The 18,875-nt window shown below is 44.0% G+C and overlaps 2 protein-coding genes across 2 annotated transcripts; both read left to right on the top strand.

The window, feature by feature from the left end:
- Nucleotides 1–14: 14 nt before the first annotated feature.
- On the top strand, nt 15–4,587 carry LOC114155623 (uncharacterized). Its single transcript, XM_028035593.1, has 7 exons — nt 15–289; nt 1,748–2,098; nt 2,204–2,302; nt 2,445–2,771; nt 2,838–3,170; nt 3,778–4,089; nt 4,175–4,587. Exons 1-7 carry the CDS (start codon nt 37–39, stop codon nt 4,252–4,254), a joined length of 1,755 nt encoding a protein of 584 aa, XP_027891394.1. The 5' UTR covers nt 15–36; the 3' UTR covers nt 4,255–4,587.
- Nucleotides 4,588–4,885: 298 nt separating this feature from the next.
- On the top strand, nt 4,886–16,327 carry anln (anillin, actin binding protein). The gene is made up of 23 exons (XM_028035592.1): nt 4,886–5,085; nt 6,017–6,167; nt 6,243–6,674; nt 6,758–7,068; nt 7,419–7,737; nt 8,196–8,398; nt 8,484–8,588; nt 8,832–8,940; nt 9,302–9,600; nt 9,676–9,806; nt 9,891–10,032; nt 10,375–10,510; nt 10,653–10,832; nt 10,935–11,061; nt 11,150–11,198; nt 11,275–11,328; nt 11,691–11,723; nt 11,819–11,837; nt 11,920–12,032; nt 14,295–14,384; nt 14,468–14,575; nt 15,094–15,266; nt 15,351–16,327. Exons 1-23 carry the CDS (start codon nt 5,068–5,070, stop codon nt 15,463–15,465), a joined length of 3,417 nt encoding a protein of 1,138 aa, XP_027891393.1. The 5' UTR covers nt 4,886–5,067; the 3' UTR covers nt 15,466–16,327.
- The last annotated feature ends 2,548 nt before the right edge of the window (nt 16,328–18,875 follow it).

The following is an 18,875-nucleotide window of genomic DNA, read 5'->3' as shown; positions in this document are numbered from 1 at the left end:
GGGTTTTTAGCCTTAAAGAAACTGAATAGAAGCTGAATGCTGCGTCTCCGTGTTTGGTTCTGGTTGGACTGGTTCTCCTGCCAGCTTCTGGGCCAGCAAAGTGAAGCTATTTCCTCTTTCTTCTTCACTGGAAGTTCAAAGCTTGAAGCTCCGCCCGCCAGATTGAAGTTCAGTCTGAAGCTGTCCGTCTCTGGGTCGTCCAAAACCAACCAGAACCATCCAGAACCACGGATCGTGGTCATGTTGGACTTCCTGAAGACGGGAGGACTGACGGTCATCCTGCTGCTCGGTAAGATCAACCGAACTCAGTCGGGTTTCTGTCTGAGACAAACAGTAGCGACGACTTCTGAAGGAGCAGCTGCAGTCTGACTGGTTCAGGTGACATTCCTGAGCACAGGTGGGACAACAGGTGGGACAACAGGTGGGACAACAGCAGTTAAAGCTCACTGCCGTGTCTTACTCCATGAAACCAGGACATTTTCTACTGAGCATTATTAGAAAATGCAGTCATCAGTCATAGATTATTATTTATATTCAGGTGTGCAGAGTCCCCAGAAATCCTCCTCTAACTCTGTAGATGCCACTTTAAAATGTTTTCACTGAAGTAAAAGTAAAAATAACCATCCAGGAAATAACTCATAAAGTAAAGGAGTTTTCTATAAATAAGCTACTGATCAAAACACCAGATTTCATATTCTAAAGTGTCAATAAATGTCAATCTATATTTACAAATATAAATGACGTTATGTAGAAGTTCTGATGTTTAAAGAAGAAAATGAGAAAAATAATACCAGCAATCAGTACAGTGTGTTTAATTAATCATTCAAATCAGTTAAAAAAAAGTTTGAGGAAACCCAGTAGAACATGGAGCATCACTCCTCCTGAACAGCAGGGGGCGACAGTGGAGAGCAAACACTATCCTGTAACAGGAAGAAACCTCCAGCATAACCAGAATCAGGACCAGTGGCCATCTTTGTGAAGACAAAGCAGAGACACAATAAGAAATAGAGGAAGTGATGTTGGATCATAAGGGAACCAGATTTCTCCAGACCTATGAGGCTGGGGTACCAGGTGGGTCAGAACCAGCCATATTAAATCGTCCAGGCAGAAGATTGTTTGAAACTGAGAGTTCTGGACTGGGTCCCAGTTTGAAACCAGGAGACATTAATGACCTGAATCTCTCAAAACATCATACTGTTTCTTTCACCAAGCCGAGAAGGTTGAGAGTCTCTGCAGTCAGTTACAGAAGGCTGAGCGAGACTCTTGGCTGCTCTGACAGAAAGGCTATGCGTCCAACTAGCTCACTAAACCTGCTAGGATCCAGTGGGATTGTGGGAAATGAAGGAATTTATCATCAGAAATGTAGACGATCGGAAAACTGGACAATGAAATCTCAGGCATAGTTACAGATAATACAGAGTGCAATTTTACGGTCTTTGTCAGACCTGGGGGATCTCTGGATTCCAGGGAACTGGTTCTAAGATCCCAGTTGGATCTGTAAGGTCTCTGGTTCTAGTGAACCTGTTCTACAGTCCCGATTGGACCTGGAGGGTCTCTGGGTTCCAGTGAACTGGTTCTACAGGCCCGGTTGGATTCCAGGGATGGCAATCTTGCGACTATCTGGAGTCTGAGTGAAGCTCCAGGACGATCTATAGAGATTCAAGAGAACGTCAGGGTTTCTCAGCTGTAGCTCCACTCTGACCCAATGTGGACATTGTTTCTGACCCGTGTCTCTTGTGTCCTGCAGGTTCTCCTCAGGCCTCAGGTGTCCAGGTTCTGGAGGGGGCGGATTCTGTTGTGCTGCCATGCTCCAGTAGGTTCCCTGATGTGGACAGAGACCTGGTGGTGTGGATCCGGGAAGACCTGAACCCGTCCACCGTTCACCTGCACAGCCAGCGAGGCGAAGACCTTCAGAACCAGAACCAACGCTACAGAGGCAGAACCTCCATGGAGGAGGATGCCCTGCGGACCGGAGACCTGAGCCTGAGCCTGACGAGGCCGACCCTGACTGACAGCAGCATTTACACCTGCACCATCAACAGGGTGGGGGGGAACTCAACCAGAACCCAGGTTCCACTGGAGGTCCTGAGAGAAGTAGGTGAGTCCAGACCAGAACCTTACAGATGGTTCTCATGACGGTCCATCAGCAAAGCTGGAGAAGACGGTTGGAGCATCCATCATCACGTTCTCGTCTTGTCCTCAGGAGTTCCTGTCTGGCTCACGGTTCTGCTGGTTCTGCTGACTGTCACTGCTGCTGCCATCGCCGGCCTGCTGCTGCGTCTCAAAAAACTTCTGAAGAATGGTCGGTCCAAATATCTGACTTTTGGACCAGACAATTTGGTCCAAAACTTTCAGCTGCTTCAAGTTCAGGGACTCAACAGTCCGGAAGACCTGTCCGGTTCTGCTGTCCATCCAGCTCATCTTGTCCTCTGCTGTCCTTTCAGTCCAACAGGTGGAGGTGAAATCAGGGGCGGAGTCTGTCCTGCTGCCCTGTATCTCCATCGACAGCTTCCCTGAGGACTCCCTGGTGGAGTGGACAGACAGCAGGGGCCGGCAGGTCCACGTGTACCAGAGCGGTTCCGACCGGCCCGAGGAGCAGCACTGGGTCTACACAGACCGGACCCAGATCAGGAAGAGGCTAAAGAAAGGCGTCCTGCTGTGTCTGATGCTCAGACACCCTATGGAGCGGGACAGTGGCACCTTCACCTGCACTGTGTTCAGCAGGACAAGTGCGGTCCTGCTGGAGAAGAAGGTGGAGCTCCAGGTCAAAGGTCAGTGGGTCGGCCCACAGTAGGTCCTCCAGACTCTGAGATGCTGAAGACGCTCTGTCCTCTCAGTCCCTCAGGTGGAGGTGGACTCGGGGGTGGAGTCCGTCCTGCTGCCCTGCAGAGCCCCGAGTCCACTGCCAGTAGATGCCGTAGTGGAGTGGAGCTACCACCGGGTCTGGACCCGCAAGGTCCACCTGTACCAAAGCGGTTCTGACCGGCCCGAGGAGCAGTGTCCTTCCTACAGAGCCAGAACAGAGATGAACCAGAACCCGCTCATATCCGGAGACCTGAGCCTGACTCTGAGATATCCAACGGACGGAGACAGCAGGACCTTCACCTGTAGCGTCCACAGTAGGGATGGAGACATCCTGCTGAGGAAACAGGTCCACCTCCAGGTCAAAGGTCAGTACGAACGGGTTAACCTGCAGGTCAGAGGTCAGTGGGAATAGGTTTATCTGAAGGTCAAAGGTCAGTGGGAACGGGTTGTGTCCATCTGGTCACAGTTTGGTTCTTCTGGCAGAACTTTGACTGGAGGTTCTGCTGCAGCATGAACTGCAGCTGCTGGTGACGTCATCAGGAAGCCAGTGGTGGGTCCATAGAACAAATTGGCGGTGTCCTGTACCTGAACCCCATGGGGGGTGGTGTGATTAGTAGCTAAACGGTCTTGGGCCTTATGCCAGTTCTCATGGTTATTATCAAGTTAAAACATTTAAAAATCCTTAAGAATAAATAAATATTTACCTCTTTATCAAGTCAAATGGTTCCTGTTCGTTATTCTGCCTCATCAAACTCATTACAGAACCTTCCAGTGGAGCGATTTGGGTCCAGCAGAACCAAACCATCTGCTGGTCCAGATGCTACTGATGTTATTTATTATTTTACTTTCAGTCGAACCAGAACCAGGTTCTGGTTTCAGACCAGTAGAACCTCTTATCTGTTGCTTCTGATTCTGTTGGTTTTGGTTCTGTTAGTCCTGATGGTTTTTATGGTTCTGTTGGTTCTGTCTCAGACTGTGAGGTATTGGTGGATCAGGGAGCAGACTCGGTCAAGTTGCCCTTCAGAACCTTGGGGGTTCCTCCCGGTACCGAGGTGGAGTGGAGCCGCACCGAACCGGAACCGCTGCTGACCGTCCATCGGGTTGGTTTGGACTGGCCCGAGAACCAGAACCAGCTCTACAGAGACCGGACGGAGACCGGGTCAGAGGTCGGCGACCTAAGCCTGATCCTGAAGAACCCAACGGAGCGGGACAGCGGGACGTACATCTGCAGGGTCCAGACCCGGGACATCAAGAGAACCAAGACCATCACGCTGAGAGTCAGCGGTGAGTCAGAACTAGAACCGTTTGATACCATGCCAACAGGGAACTGGTCTGACCTCTGACCTCATTGTCCTCTGTCCCTCTGCAGGCAGCAGCCAGGGACCAGCTGTGGACATCAGTGGGACATCCAATGAACACTGTCCTCTGCTGGACCGTCCGACCAGCTAATCGGTCACCAGCGTCCACCAGTGGGACAGGAGGGACATGAGGACGTTGTCCTCAGCAGGAAGACAGCAGGACGTCCTCAGTTGAACTCCTCCAGCTCTCTGAGAATCTGATCCAGTCTCTGAAGGGACAGTGCGGTTGACCTCTGACCTCTGTCTCCAGAGACATGTTGTCTCCTGACAGCATCAGTCCCCTGGACAGAGCCCATCGGATTGGACAGGACGCAGGACCCTGTACCTCTGCTTTTTATTTTTGATGGGTTTTCAGGATTTTTTAAATTTATTTTTTTACATGAAATAAAAACAAGTAAAAGGAAAATAGTTTTTTATTTTTACAATTTTTTTTTATTTTTTAGAAAAGAAAAGAAAAAATTTGAACTAAAGATGAAACCTGGTTTTGATTCTGGTTTTATATATATATATATATATATATATATATATATATATATATATATATATATAGATATATATATAATCTGTAAGCACGCTGTGACAGCCTCGTGACAAATATAGGACTGTAAACTGCCTTTCTTTCACACGTCTAGGCTGTGATTGGCTGATCAAGGCTGATGTCCAGCCCGTGATATCTGATTGGTTGTCTGGCGCTTCTTTAAGTTTTGGAGTATGCGCCGTAGAGGCAGCGCTGAAATTCAAATTTGAACAGAAGTTGTTTTCGAGGAAGAGCAGCCGAGCTGAGAAGATCTCTGAGCACTTCTCGTTTTGCTTCGTTAGGTTATTTCTTTACACACAAGGCGCGTATAGAACTGGTAACACTCCGTTTTGTAAGTACTCCTCAAGTGGTTACAAACTGTCCGAAATGGACCCATTTACTGAGGTGAGTTGAGAAATTTCATGTACTTTCTTTCGCAAGACTATTTTGGATAGTAGGAGCGTTAACGTTACCTGCTAATGCTAACTTAACCCGCAGCTGTGTTCAGTTGCTAGGGAAATGCGTCAACTGCAGTTTCTTTGTCTGGTACCGGTCAGAAGTCATAAGTAATGCAAAATGTAGTTAAGTTTTATAAGTTTAGCGATTGGAATTTATTTGTTGAGCTCAAAAACAGAAACAACAATCATGGAACATTAGTCTAAACAGATTACATCTTTGAATATTTTGAGGTTCAGTCTTTCTCTTCTCCTGATACTGTTGCTGTGTAAACTTTGGATAGTTGGCGTTTTACCAAAAACATTTTTTTTTCTTCTTGTGCGTCCTATAAACTGGCTTGTACAGTTAGGCACAACCAGGCGTGGCTCATTCCTGAAGAATGTGATTTCAGATTTTCCACACAGGGCTGTTGGCTTGGTGAAGCTGTGGTGGCCTGCAGCACACTCAGGAATGTGTTAGGACTTGCACAGTACAGTAAATCAGGTTGTGAAAAACTTGGCATGGGGAATGAGAGGAGGGTTTTGTGTAGAAGAGAGAATTGTTTAGTCTTATTGGTTGCGTGTAAGTGAGAAATCCAGCAATATCAATTTGGATCTGAACCCCAAAGTATGCTTATTATATCCAACCCTATTTTGAAAAATGAAATATTAATTAATTAGTCAGGTCGTTTAATGGTTGTTTATTGTACCTCTGAGTTTGCTGTGCATGAATTTTTTGTGTTTTGATTGTCTGACTGTTAATTTTTCTATTCCCACCAAAAACTGTTGTTTGTAGGTCTGTTGATCCGATTCACAAAGGAAACATCTTAACATCATGTGGGCCATGCTTGTCTGATCTGGATACTGCATGTCTGATTTTCTGATTCTGTTGGTCAAACTAGAAACTTTTGGAGCGGACCCGGGCCCGTAGGGAAAATCTGCAGAGGAAGCTAGCAGAGCGTCCCAACGCAGCTAACAGACAGATGGTCAAAAGGCCGAGGGAGCCTCTAACTGAATCAAATAACACCATCGCTGATTCTACTGTTGATAAAGGTCAGTCCTTTTGTTAAGATTGCCCTTGGTGTTGTGTAAGGTGTTTGATGAAATTTCCTTGTAATCCCTTTCTAGTTCCACAGATATCCTCTAAGCCCTCCCCTTCCAAGCGCAGGTGCTCAGAGGAAAACCAGTTGGCACTGGATGAGGAGAACCAGGTTCCAGTGATGACCCGAGCTGGGGGTCCCGTACCATCAGACCCTCTGACAGACAAAAAACCCCCTGTGGGTCCAGCCAGCATTTGCTCGTCCTCCTCTCTTGAGCAGAGCTCAACTCGACCTGTTCAGAGTCAGCCTAAGGAGCTGAAAGCTGCACAGCCAGAGAACATGACCGTCACTCTGGGTACTGACCCTCCAAGCACAAGTGAAGCACCAACAGAGCCCCCTGGTTCAGGTCAGCCCAGGAACAAACCGGACCAGGTGGAAGACCCGACTCTCTCTGCTGCTGGCATGAAGTCACGCCTTCAAAGGCTGGTGCAGCAGAGGAAGTGCTGGGATGGGGATGATGGTAAATGTGTTTGGCTGAGATTTGTCACATTAATGGCAGGTTCTAAATCTGGAACTAGTCTGACCTTGCTGCTTCTCCTCCAGACTCTTCTGACACAGTGCCAGACAGAACCCCCACAACCTTGTCAAAGAGACTAGTAGAAGTCCAGCCGCCTGCCAGTCTTCCCCCTTCAGAAGCTCCTGTTGGGCGGAGAGGCCGGTTGGCCAACCTGGCTGCCACCATTGGGTCCTGGGAGGATGACCTCAGCCACGCCCACATTCCCAAAGGGAATTCTGGTCCTGTTCCCAGACCTGCGGTCAGAGTAGCTGCTGTTGCTGCTGCCGGCTCCAAGCAAACTGCAGCCATGAGCAGTTCAGCTGCAGCAGCCAGCAAGTCTGCCTGCAGCAGGAACCAGGTAGCTGCACCTTCACGTCTCCACAGTGAATCTGAAAACTGAAGCTTTTCTTCATATATTTTAAGTAGAGATGCACCAGTTAGAGTTCTGTGGCTGATTTCTGATCAGTTTTTCTGAAGCTTTCAGCTCTCCCTGGTCACTGATTTGAGCTGATTCTAGTCAGCTTCTCATTAAAACCAGAGGAGAGGCTGAGGCTTCAGTGGAAAACAGGATTTGACTGATTTTAACATCTCATATTAGCATTTAGCACCAGTAGCTGGACAATATGTAATTTCCAAAGACTAGGCTGTTTTTTTTATATTATTATTATAGTTACTGGGTGTTTTTTTTTTTTTGTTTGTTTTTTTCAGGATACTTCACAATCTGCTGTGAAGTCCAGTAGAATGATTCTTCCAAGCCCTCAAAAGGCTGAAGTTTCTGCATCTAAAACAGCCGTTCAGACTGTGCAGAGTCCCCTGAAGAACCCCAAGCAGGAAGAAGCACTCCCACCCAGTCCACATAAGGCAACATCCTCTGAAGCAACATCAGCCCCTAAGAATCCACTAAAGACCCAGCTGTTCCCCAGGACCCCTGGCCACACCGCCAGCCCCCTAAGACCAGCTCTCCAGGATAGAGCCACCATGTCTCCTTCACTGGGCCACCAGGAACCCATCTCTGCTGGAGGTTCAGGTGAGTCAAACTCATCAGGGGTCCAAATCTTCTGGTTCAAGCTTAAATCAGCTTTGATTGGTGTTTAGGAGGTGAAAAATTTAAAAATCTGACCAATATATCCACTAGTAGCTTCACAAGCTTGGTCAAACATGTAAAAACAACAACTTTAATTTGTTCAGTCAGTGTAATTAGGAGTAAAACAGCTCATGTAAAATAAGCTTAAGCTGATGAAATTAATAGTTTGACTACCTTGGTCAAAACAAACAAACCTTTCAAATGGTTCAGAAAGTGCAATTAGGAATTCTAAATGTAAAATAAATAGTAAAGCAGGATGTTGCTCAGAGCACAAAGACTGAATAAATCTGCCTTAAGGATCAGGCTCTTTGTCACGATACCCAATGTAGTTTTTTGTTATGTCAATATCAGAACTTATCCAGATAAATCAGTATCAGAACGGTGCATCTATATCCAAACAGGTGTGAAATCTTTCCTGGAACGTTTTGGAGAGCGATGCCAGCAGCACAAAGAGCAGGGCGCTCCACCCAGAGCTCCCACTCCAGCCAGGTCTGCTCCCAGTACTGCATCAGTCACGCCAAACACCAAGCTGGTCCAGGAGAGGCTCCGAGCCGCCCAGGCTGCACACACAGCCACTGCTGAGCTCACTCAGAAGCAGAAGATGGTAGGTTTTATGCTACAACATCATCAACAACAAGGAGAAGTCATCTTTAAAAAAATAAAATAAAATCCTCCTGTATCGTTATCAGGAGCGGGAGTCTGAGCTGGCCCAGATCCGCAACCGATTCCAGAAAGGGAAAACTGTGTGGGAAAACAAGGACAAACAGGCAGACGAGACACACACTGACAACAAGGTTGGCTTCAGATACACACATACTCTGTTGGTCCCCAACTGTCCAAATCTGACAGCATTGACTGCAGGTTTTCATTTATTTATTTAGTGAATTGTTTATTGGCATAAAATGTCTAAGTTTTAGTTAGTTCTAGTCATTGTTATCCTTCAAATCTCAGGAAAAGCATTCAGGCTACAACATGATTATTAAAGTTCCATCTTTCTATGAACATGGATGGACTTTAACAGATGATGTGCTCTGCAGGATCAGCTGGTCAAACCTACTCAGAGGGAAGTTTCCTCATGTGACCCACAGGATGAACCCACTGCACCATTTAGTGAGGAAGTGACGACACCCAGCCAGAGTCCTCCAGGTGCTGACTGAGCCCGTGTCTTGGTGTTATCTGACATCATTCTGTTTACCCTTCCTTTTTATCTCATGAGATGATTTCTGGAAATTATTGACGGTTATATTTAAACCTGGATGGTCGTAGTTGTGACCTACTATGGTAGAAATGTGTTGCTGATGTAAATGTGAAGAGTTGCTTGCAGTCGGAGTTATTTTGGCATGTAATTGGCTTTTCTTTTGGCTCCACCATGATTACATTCTGCATTTCAACAAATTCAAGATGCTAAGAATCCAAGTATAACTAGTTAAAATAACTACATTTAAAAAACAATCTGAACTATTTGTTTTAAAGTTTGGTTTGAAATAGAACATGTTCCATTTAACAGTGCGTCCTGGAATCACACTGACGCCTCCAGTCTCGACCTCTAGCCCCATGAGGGGGGTCAGCCAGCCTGGAGAGAAGCCAAGTGAGGAGGAGGAGGAAGTGGTCAAGGAGAGGGAGATGAATGTGGACCACTCCATCAATTCAGCTGTTATTAATGAGCTGTTTGACGGAATCCTGGAGCAGAGTGAGGATCAAGAAGATGAGGAGGAAGATGCTTTAAATATCTCCTCCATGTCCCTGCTGACCCCTCTGGCAGAGACTGTAGCTGCTGTAGTGAAGAGTCCAGACAAAAGACTCATGGTGAGAATGATGCTGCAGCTTTCTGATGCCTCCAGCTGATGGGAGGTGCTTACTGTCTCCCCCTGCTGTCTCCAGACCTCAACTCCAGCCAGCTCCTTCCTGGTGAAGAACAACACCCCAGAGAACAGCTGCAGTCCTGGAAAGTTCCAGAGAACCACCGTGGTACGGAACGACTCCTCAGACGAAGACCTCAGGCTGCCTTATAGGTAGGAACACAGAGGTTACCCCAACTGTTGGCAGACTGGAGGAAGGGGAGCCTTAAACTAAATCTGGGAGCTGTGTGTGTGTAGCATTGATGCATACAGATCCATTCGAGTGAAGGAACCAGAGAGACCTGCAGTGAAGCAGGTTATTGTGAGAAAGGAAGATGTTTCTAAGAGAGCAGAGGAGCCCAGAGCAGCAAGTCTCTTCAGCATGAAGCAGAGGATGAAGGTACGCAGCTGGAACCCAGACGGATTCATTCTGCCTGCAACATATACTCATTAAAGTTTAACTAACCTCCGAGAGAGAGAATAACCTCGTCCCTCAGTAATTTACATGAAATGTCACAATTTGCTCAGAAATCTAAAGATGGAAGCTTAAATAGCCTACTTCGTTTATCAGCAAAAAAGTTGATATGGGGGTTAATTATACTTTAAATGTTTTAAACAGTCCAAGTCTGCAGATTTTTGAATCTTCTTAAATCAGGGAGTTCTTCTTTTAAATACTGAATGACCCAGTATTTCCACCAGAAAGAATTTATCTGTTTGCTTAGAGCTGTTTTTTGTTGTCTAGATGTTGACAAGTGAGGTGAACCTGCAGCAGACTGTGATCCATCAGGCCAGCCAGGCCCTCAACTGCTGCACTGATGAAGAGCATGGCAAAGGCTCGCAGGTGGAAGCTGAGGCAGAGAGGCTGCTGCTCCTAGCAAGTCAGTTCACCTACACTCTGACATGTCGTTTCACGTTTTACTTTTAGTTAAAGATCATATAGGTGACCTGAAAGTGAAAGCTGTCATCACTTAGTCCTCTTAAAAGAATCCCTGACTTTCTTCCTTCCTTTGACTTTCTAAGCGGAGAAAAGAGAAGCCTTGAAGGCAGAGCTGGACCGTCTGAAAGGAGAATCAGCAGGGCAGAAGAAAACTTGTCCTCCAGAACCAGCTGCTGTATTTGCTTCCACAGGCTCCATCACCCTGCAGGAGCTCCGCCTTCCCCTTAAGGCAGACTTTGTTTGTTCCACTGCTAACAAACCTGGTAAGAATGCAGCTTTGTATCTGCTCACTCACGCTCTGCCTATTAAATAGATTATTGTGATGTTTAAAAGTTTCACTGCTTTTTGTGCGTTTCCCCTGCCAGACTCAACTAAACATTCATTTTTCATCATGATCCGCTCTGGAGCTGAGAACATGGTGGCCACTCCGTTAGCCAGCACTCACCGCGGCCTCAGTGGAGACACACTCACCTTCCCCACCAAGTTCACCCTGTCAGTCCCACTGATGGTTTCTGTAGGAAGATCATAAAGGAAGTCCTTCCTGTTTTAATCACATTTCCTTCTCTTTGGGCATCTTCAGGTCTGATGTCTCCAGTGACTTCAAAATAGACTTGGAAGTCTACTGTTTGGTATGTGTCATTTTATTGCTTGTGAAACTTCATACTCCATATTGGTTGCTAATGGATTGGCCATGGATTCCTTCAGGTACAAAAACGTGAGATCTGCAGTGAGAAGAAGAAGAAACCCAACAAATCAAAGGTAGAAATCATTTAATCATAATTCAATTTATTAGTTTTTTTTTCTGTTTATGTTGGATATTTAAAATGTCTTCCATTCATTAATTAAAGTTCATTAATCCTTTAGAATGTCTTCTTGCATTATTATGCTTTTCCCATTGTATTGCTATAAAATGGTCTCAAATCAACAATATTATCATTTATCGCAATAACTTCTGGGACAATTTATCGTCCAGTAAAGTTTGTTATTGTGACAGGCCTAGTCGGAATGGACACTTTGTTCCTGTTCAACCTCAGGTGGTCACCCTGTGGAGTGGAACATTCTAATCTAAATGAACTGAATGGCTTTCAAATCCCAACCACTGTTTCTTCCTCTGGTTCCAGGCCATCACTCCAAAGAGATTCCTGGCCATCACTGTGAGTTTTTGTCCTCCTGCTCCCTCAGATGCTTGGCAGGTAAATCTATCATCATTTATCTGCATTTAACTTATCAATGTTTTATTTTCTTACAGAAAGGCGCCCAGACACCAGGTATGTATAGCTGTGCATGACAGAAGCAGAACAATTGGTCAGTAATCATTGACTCAGATACTGAAAGTTTCTTTATGTTTAGTGGTGGCCAGTCCTGGCGGTCCCAACGCTGTACGCACCAGTAGCTTTGTGCTGGTCGGGTCTCACACTCTCACTCTGTCCTCCATCGGGAAAAACAAGTTTCCTCTGGAGAAGGTATGGAGACATCTGCTCACACCTTTCTCATGCTTTACATGAGGTTGGTCAATGTGGCTTAAAAATAAAATCTGATATTTTTTTCATGCTAGATCTTTTTTAAAAAAAATAAAAAATCTTTCTATTTTTCCTCTTAAAGAAATTTTACAGATTTTCAGAAAGTGGCCTTCTGTGAGTTGTATGATGGAGTATTAATGATGGGCTTCAAGAATTTTTAATTTACGAGAATATAAGGCAATGCAAGCAAAATAAAGATGCAATATTAGCAGAAATAATGTCTTGAAATTATGAGAAAAAAGTTTGCTTTAATGAGAGTTTAATGCTGATGTATTTCCTAAAAACCGATACCAAAGTACAACTTCACAAGATGCCCAAAGTTCCTCATTTTAATTTATTTGTATGTAGGAGTTCCCGTAATATTACAACTTAATTCTCATATTACTACTCCTGTATTCTAGTAATATAATTTCATTCTTCTAATAAAAAAATGAATGAATGAATAGATCTTAGCCTGGCCTTAATATTCCATCCTAGAGTGGATCTGGATTCAAAGTTCAAATAAACAGAAGCTGTAAAACAGGCTTCTTAAACAAGATGGTGGCCCTGGGTGTGTTGACATCACACTATGGAAACACAAGGAACACATTGGTGGGACAAACAATCATGTTTCCAAAATTAAATCTTCAAAACCAAAAATGTAATTGATTATATTGCTCTATCACCCTGCTCTAGTATGATTATGAACAGTTTTATTTTGCATTAAATTCTCTAAACTTCGTGCTTGAGCCCAGGCTTCCCACAGAGCCTCAGTGTTTCTGTATATGTTCTCTCTTCCTGTGCATGTGTTGATCGGCAGAGGAAGAGAGAATGATTTGTTTCTTTTAGATCAGATATGAAGGAAGTGAAAGGGAACTGCTCAGTGGCTTGTTTCAGAACGAGGTTCCTCCTTACTTCTTGTTTTTGGGGGTTAGTGTATCAGGATGGGTGGAAGAGCGCAGTAAAGGTTCTTTTCGGACTCCATCACCAACATTTCCACTGCAGGAACCATCTCCAGTTCCCATCACAGTTATTCGTGTGTCGGTTTTTTCTCTGTGCCTTTATACACCTGTCTGTTTTACAAGAAACAAGACTGGTATTTTTCCAAACTTAAAGTGTGGAATTGGATTTTGTCATTATTTGGTTTTTGTTTGTTGTTTTAACATGACACCATTTAGCTTTTTTACTTGCTGGCTGGATGGACACTCTTTAGGAATCAGAGGAGGCCACTTTGTGGTCTTTAGACTCTAAATTCTGCTTCACCTGAACCTGTGGTTCTAAAACCACAAGTAGTTTAGAATCAGGTCTGAATGCCAAAAAAGCATAAAGATGGCTATTGTTGGGAATTCACACCAAAAAAGGTCCTAGGTTTCTCAAACTTTGCTTTGAATAACTAGCATTTAGTATAGTGATGTGCACTGTTCCATGTTTTACTGATAGATCTGAAAAAGGAGCTGATCTCCTGTAAGTTGGTCCAGGTTCAACAAGAGCAGTAACCTTGTATCACACCCTGAAGTTCTGAAGAGCTGTTTATTTGCAGTTTCTATAAATAAAATGTCACTACAGTCAGGATAAATGTTCCTATATGCATATACCAAGAACAAAAAAATGAAAGAAAATAATCTTGAAAATTTGTAAGGTGGTACTTTTTACATCCAGCCCAAAGCAGGAGGTCTGTGTTAGGAGAATGCTAAACATTTCTAACTGGTTAAAGTTTGCAATGTTGCTTCAGTCATCTCCCAGTTCAAACTTCACACACCTTTTATTTTTAACTTGTGTAACCAGCTTATTTAGTGTTTTTTTGTTAGTGGATTAAAGGTTGAATTGTTCAGCATTCTATCCTGCTGTGTTGCTATAATTCTGGAATCAAAATGGCCTGGTTTCCAGCTACAGGTTTATTTCCACTTCCTGAGGTGGATCAGTGCTGTGCTATTGGTTGGTTGACTTCAAGCCACCCCCCCAATTCTGTGTTGGGACCCTTTAGTCGAGGCTTTATTTCAAGATGTCTCTTACACACTACTGCATCAGTTAGCTGCATTTACATGAAGTGCCTGGTTTTGTACCCTACAGTGGAAATGTGCACAAAGGAATTTTAATAAAACATTTACTGGGTTATATAGTTGAAGTACTTTACCAACTCACTGTCACACACCTGTTTATGTGACCACTTCCAACCATGCGTCCTTTCTAAGCTGACTGACGTCTGGGCTTGTCCCCGTTTTGAAGGTGCCGTTCCTGTGCCCTCTGGAGGGCCACATCCACCTCCAGATGCAATGTGAAGTGGGCTGCTCCAAGGTGGAGGAGAGGGGCTTCTTGGTGAGTAGCTGAGCTAAGTGGAAACCCATCAGGTCTACTTGTACCGCTCTAGTTCTGATCACAGCGGGTCGTTGTTTCTGCAGACCATGTTTGAAGATGTAAGTGGGTTTGGAGCGTGGCACAGAAGATGGTGTGTTCTGTCAGGATACTGCATCTCTTACTGGACCTATCCTGATGACGAGAAGCGGAAGGTATCACTCTGCATAACTTCCTGTGTTTAGTGAAAAAACGGCAACAGATAGCGATGCACCGATCAGTAGAGATGATATTAATAATTTATTGATCACTAGGAGCTGTGGGGGGCTAATTTTTTAATACCTGTATCAGTGCTGACATTGGAAAAATAAAATTGTAGTTGGGGTCTCTGTGACAAAATGCCTATTGTTTTAGTCAGTTTCATTTTATTATTTACATCGACTGTTGTCCTCCTAATTGCACTGAGAAACAAATTAAAGAAGTTTTTACATGTTTGACCAAGCTTGTGAAGCTGTTGGTGTATTAAGTGTACTGTACTGGTGCAAAGTTATTAAATGCATTTGTAATTTATTACATTATGTCTATCTTTAGGCAGGGGAGCAAAAAACGTTTTAAGTCAATTCATGACTGTGTTTGTGTATCGTATGGGCTGATTCTGTATCGTTATCAGGAGTAAAAAATGTTGATTGTGCTTCCCTGTCAAAGTTCTGATGGTTTGTTCTCCTCCTGCCAGAATCCTATTGGTCACATCAACCTGGCCAACTGCACCAGTAAGAAGGTGGAGCCAGCTAACCGAGAGTTCTGTGCCAGACCAAACACATTTGAGCTCATCACAGTCAGACCTCAGAGAGAGGACGACAAGGAGACGCTAGTCAGTCAGTGCCTGGACACCATGTGTGTTACCAAGTAGGTTCCTGTCAGTCTGACCTCCCCAGGTGCCTGGTTCTTCTTCAACATGTCTGGTTGACTGATTCTTGGTTTCCTTTGCAGAAACTGGTTGAGTGCTGACACCAAGGATGAGAGAAATCTGTGGATGAAGAAGCTGAACCAGATTCTAGTGGATCTGAGGATGTGGCAACCGGCCGCCTGCTACAAGCCTCTGTAACCACAGCAACCCCACCCCCACCACCCAGTCAGCCAGTTCAGCTCTCTGGGATGTCTTAAAAATACTTGTGTGCAATATATATATTTATATATACATACATAAATAATAAGAGAAGTGATTAATGCTTTAGTGTGGATATTTGATGGGAGATGACCAATCACCTCCACTAGATGAGGTTATTAAAGCCATATGTTGGAGACATTTCAGAACAGTGTTTTAGTTTAGGAGATGGCCCTTTGAATTCCATTATATTCATTACCAGCCTTGTTTTTATTGTATTGCTTTATGCAGACTGTCTGCTGTATAATGTGTTGATCAGTACCAGCCTTCAGGGTGACTACTGACCTGAACTGCTTGACTTTCATCACACTTTATACTGCATGACCGCACAAACCAACAGAAATGCTTTTCATACCTTTATACTTTATATATTTTCTTTTATGACTTGTGGAATTTATTAAGATGCACAGATTTTTGATGCAATTTCTACACCACACTTTGTAGTTTGAAATGACTATTTGTGTGAAAAATTTTGGGCGGGGTCTGTTACCATGCTACACTGAAGAACAACCAGCACAAATGTGATTGGTTGATCTTTCTAACCATCTGACAGATGGCCAGCTGACATGTAGATTCAGAGGACTACATTCTAGGCAGGATATTCGACTTGTTCCCAGCTTGTTAGACTGGTATCCATGATGATTTGCTCTTCCTGTTCAGTAGTTTAGCATGTTTACTGATTTAGCGTGTGTAGCAGACCTTTCACAGCACCTTCAGGTGCTGATCATGAGTTTTTGAATATGATTGGATAAAATGTCTTTTTCACAATGTCAACAATGATGACAGGTTTGTCAATATTCAATGCTTTTGTTTTGTCTTATTGCTTCTGGCTCTGCTGTTTGTGGATATCAAAAGTTTCATTTAGCTACCTGCTGTCTCTCATAAGGGGTTGGCAGGCTGTCCTCCAGAAAACTTACTAAGCCTTCTGGTCGTGGCGCCAAGGTGATCCACCGGCGGCCCTCTGTGTTCATGTATTGAGAGACGTTATATAACTGGGTAATTATGTCACTGACTAAAAACGTCCATCCATCTATTTTCTGTACACCCTTGCCCCTAGTGGGGTCAAGAGGGGTACTGGTGCCTATCTCCGGCGAACATTTCAGGTGCGAGGCGGGGTCACCCTGGACAGGTCAAAAGTCTGTCGCAGGGCAACACTGAGACAGACAGGACAAACAAGCATGCACACACACCTAGGGAGAATTTAGAGAGACCAATTTAAGCCGGAGAACCTGGAGAGAACCCAGCATGCACAGGCAAACTTCATGCAGAAAGACCCTGGGCTGGGAATCGAACCCAGGACCTTCTTGCTGCAAGGCAGCAGTTCTACCAACTGTGCCACTGTGCAGCTTGACTAAAACCAACAAATCAAAAATAAAACTAAAATGAATGTCAATTATTTGTTCTTTTAAATCAAAATTAAACCAACAGTTGGTAAATCTAAAAAAAAAAAAACAATGTTATGCTGATCACATTTACAACCGGCCCATGGCATAAATGAACTAAGCAGCTACTCTGCAGATCCTCTGGCCCTTAAATGTTAACATTTTAGCAGATTTACAGATTTAACATTGAAGAATATCAATGCTGATAAATTTGATTTAATGGTTTCAGCATAGATTTTAAATTGTTTAACATTTAAATGTAAGATTTTATGGAGCTGGCAAGTTTGTTACCATAGCTACAATCTGATGCTTTGGGTTTGAGCTCTTTCAACAAATACAGAGCAAATCAGTGATGAACTACAATTATCACTGATTGCTTTTAAGGTTGGCCAATTAAAGTAGGCCCCTGTTCCAGATGTTTCTAAATCCATGATGAAATGCTGTTAGTGGTGCTAAGGGGCCCCTAAATCAAATTCTGCTTAAGGCTTCATACAACTTTGGACTGGCCCTGCATGATGAAACCCCCTGTACTGCATCTCTGCTGGATACTGAGGGACCAATAGGGAGAATTAATTTATGTGGCTTTAGTAGCTCTTCCATTTTGTGTCTATTGAGTTTTTAATAAGCGCCACAAAGTCTGTTTTGGTTGCCTGAGCTTTTTGGGATGCGTTTTCCTGATACACGCACACTGCAACTCTTCCTGAAAGCATTTGATAGCACAGTGTGATGCATTGTCTCATCGCAAAAAATAAAATAAGATTAAAAAAAAACAAACTTGTGTGACATGGACTGAACCACCGACCCACTAATAACTGGTGGTCGCATCCTTAAACTTTATCAGCACAGAGTCAGTGTATTGACATGTAAACGCTCATGCCACACATAATGCTTTGTTCACAAAGAAATATTCTCAGTTCATGCCTATTGGCCCACCTGGCTTATGATACATAAAGGGAAACCCTGGGTTGGGGTCAGAGGACACAGAGTGGAGTTTTGACAGAGTGACCATCAGGTTCTTGGTCTCCTCCCTGCCTGAAGCCCTTCTGCTCTGAGCTGATGGCTCAGTTCAGAAGGCAGCGGCTCCAGGAAGAGTCCTGCTGGCTACTGGCTTCCTCCTCCGTTCAGTTCACTGGGATCTCCACGCAGCAAAGATGTTTCTGGATCTTTCTCTGGATTTCTGCCTCAAAACAATCCAGTGAATGAGGTCTACAGACAATTCCTTTGATTTCATGCTTGGTGTTTGACCTTTGACCTGCACGGTCAACTGTGGGACCTTACATAGACGGATGTGATCCTTTCCAAATCAATCCAGTCAACTGAGTTCACCACAGGTGGCTCCATTTTACCTGTAGAAACATCTCAAGGATGATCAGAGGAAACAGTTCATTGGTAAATAGCTTTCAGTGTTTTTTGCAGCATTCAGAGCAGTAATTATGAGGCACCTTGTTAAGCAGCTAAAGGAGTCTGTAGGACAATATAGTGGAGCAGTTGACAGGAGTTATTCCTGAGTTACATTAATACTTTTCTGCATTTGTGATGAAGGTGGGTTATTGATCCATTAATGATCGCTAATTATCACGTTGGGATCTCAATGAGGAGCAGTAATTTTAGCGCATGTTAATTTGTAACTTGCTTTAGTGTTTCTAATTTCTGCTCTTAATATAATCCTGAGACCCAGAGAAAAAAAAGTTTTTGAATTTCTTTTTTTTTACACTACATGACTCTTTGGAGTGAAAAAACATCACTACAATTGAAAAAATTTCAAAACATGTTTTTATTTATTTTTTAGAGTATGTCCTTTGGAGAGGACATCGGAACTCTCTTGTGGCAAATATGAACACATTTCGAGGCCCAGGATGTCCTCTCTAAGGACCAATAGGATTTAACACAGTGGCATGTATGGTTTCAGAGTTATGAACAAAAAACCTATGTGCTCCACAGAGGACAAAAATGTATTGCTGGGTCTCA

The sequence above is a fragment of the Xiphophorus couchianus genome, chromosome 13, assembly GCF_001444195.1.
Source record: "Xiphophorus couchianus chromosome 13, X_couchianus-1.0, whole genome shotgun sequence".
Taxonomy (NCBI): domain Eukaryota; kingdom Metazoa; phylum Chordata; class Actinopteri; order Cyprinodontiformes; family Poeciliidae; genus Xiphophorus; species Xiphophorus couchianus.
This window is presented reverse-complemented; position numbering and strand designations above follow the sequence as displayed.

What these genes read in the sequence shown, in the direction of transcription:
- LOC114155623 (XM_028035593.1), top strand. Translation starts at nt 37, where the DNA reads ATGCTGCGTCTCCGTGTTTGGTTCTGGTTGGACTGGTTCTCCTGCCAG. An exon ending in GGAGGTCCTGAGAGAAGTAG is followed by an intron (nt 2,099 to 2,203) that starts GTGAGTCCAGAC and finishes TCTTGTCCTCAG; the next exon opens with GAGTTCCTGTCTGGCTCACG. An exon ending in CATCACGCTGAGAGTCAGCG is followed by an intron (nt 4,090 to 4,174) that starts GTGAGTCAGAAC and finishes GTCCCTCTGCAG; the next exon opens with GCAGCAGCCAGGGACCAGCT.
- anln (XM_028035592.1), top strand. An exon ending in CTGCCTGCAGCAGGAACCAG is followed by an intron (nt 7,069 to 7,418) that starts GTAGCTGCACCT and finishes TGTTTTTTTCAG; the next exon opens with GATACTTCACAATCTGCTGT. An exon ending in ACTTGGAAGTCTACTGTTTG is followed by an intron (nt 11,199 to 11,274) that starts GTATGTGTCATT and finishes GGATTCCTTCAG; the next exon opens with GTACAAAAACGTGAGATCTG.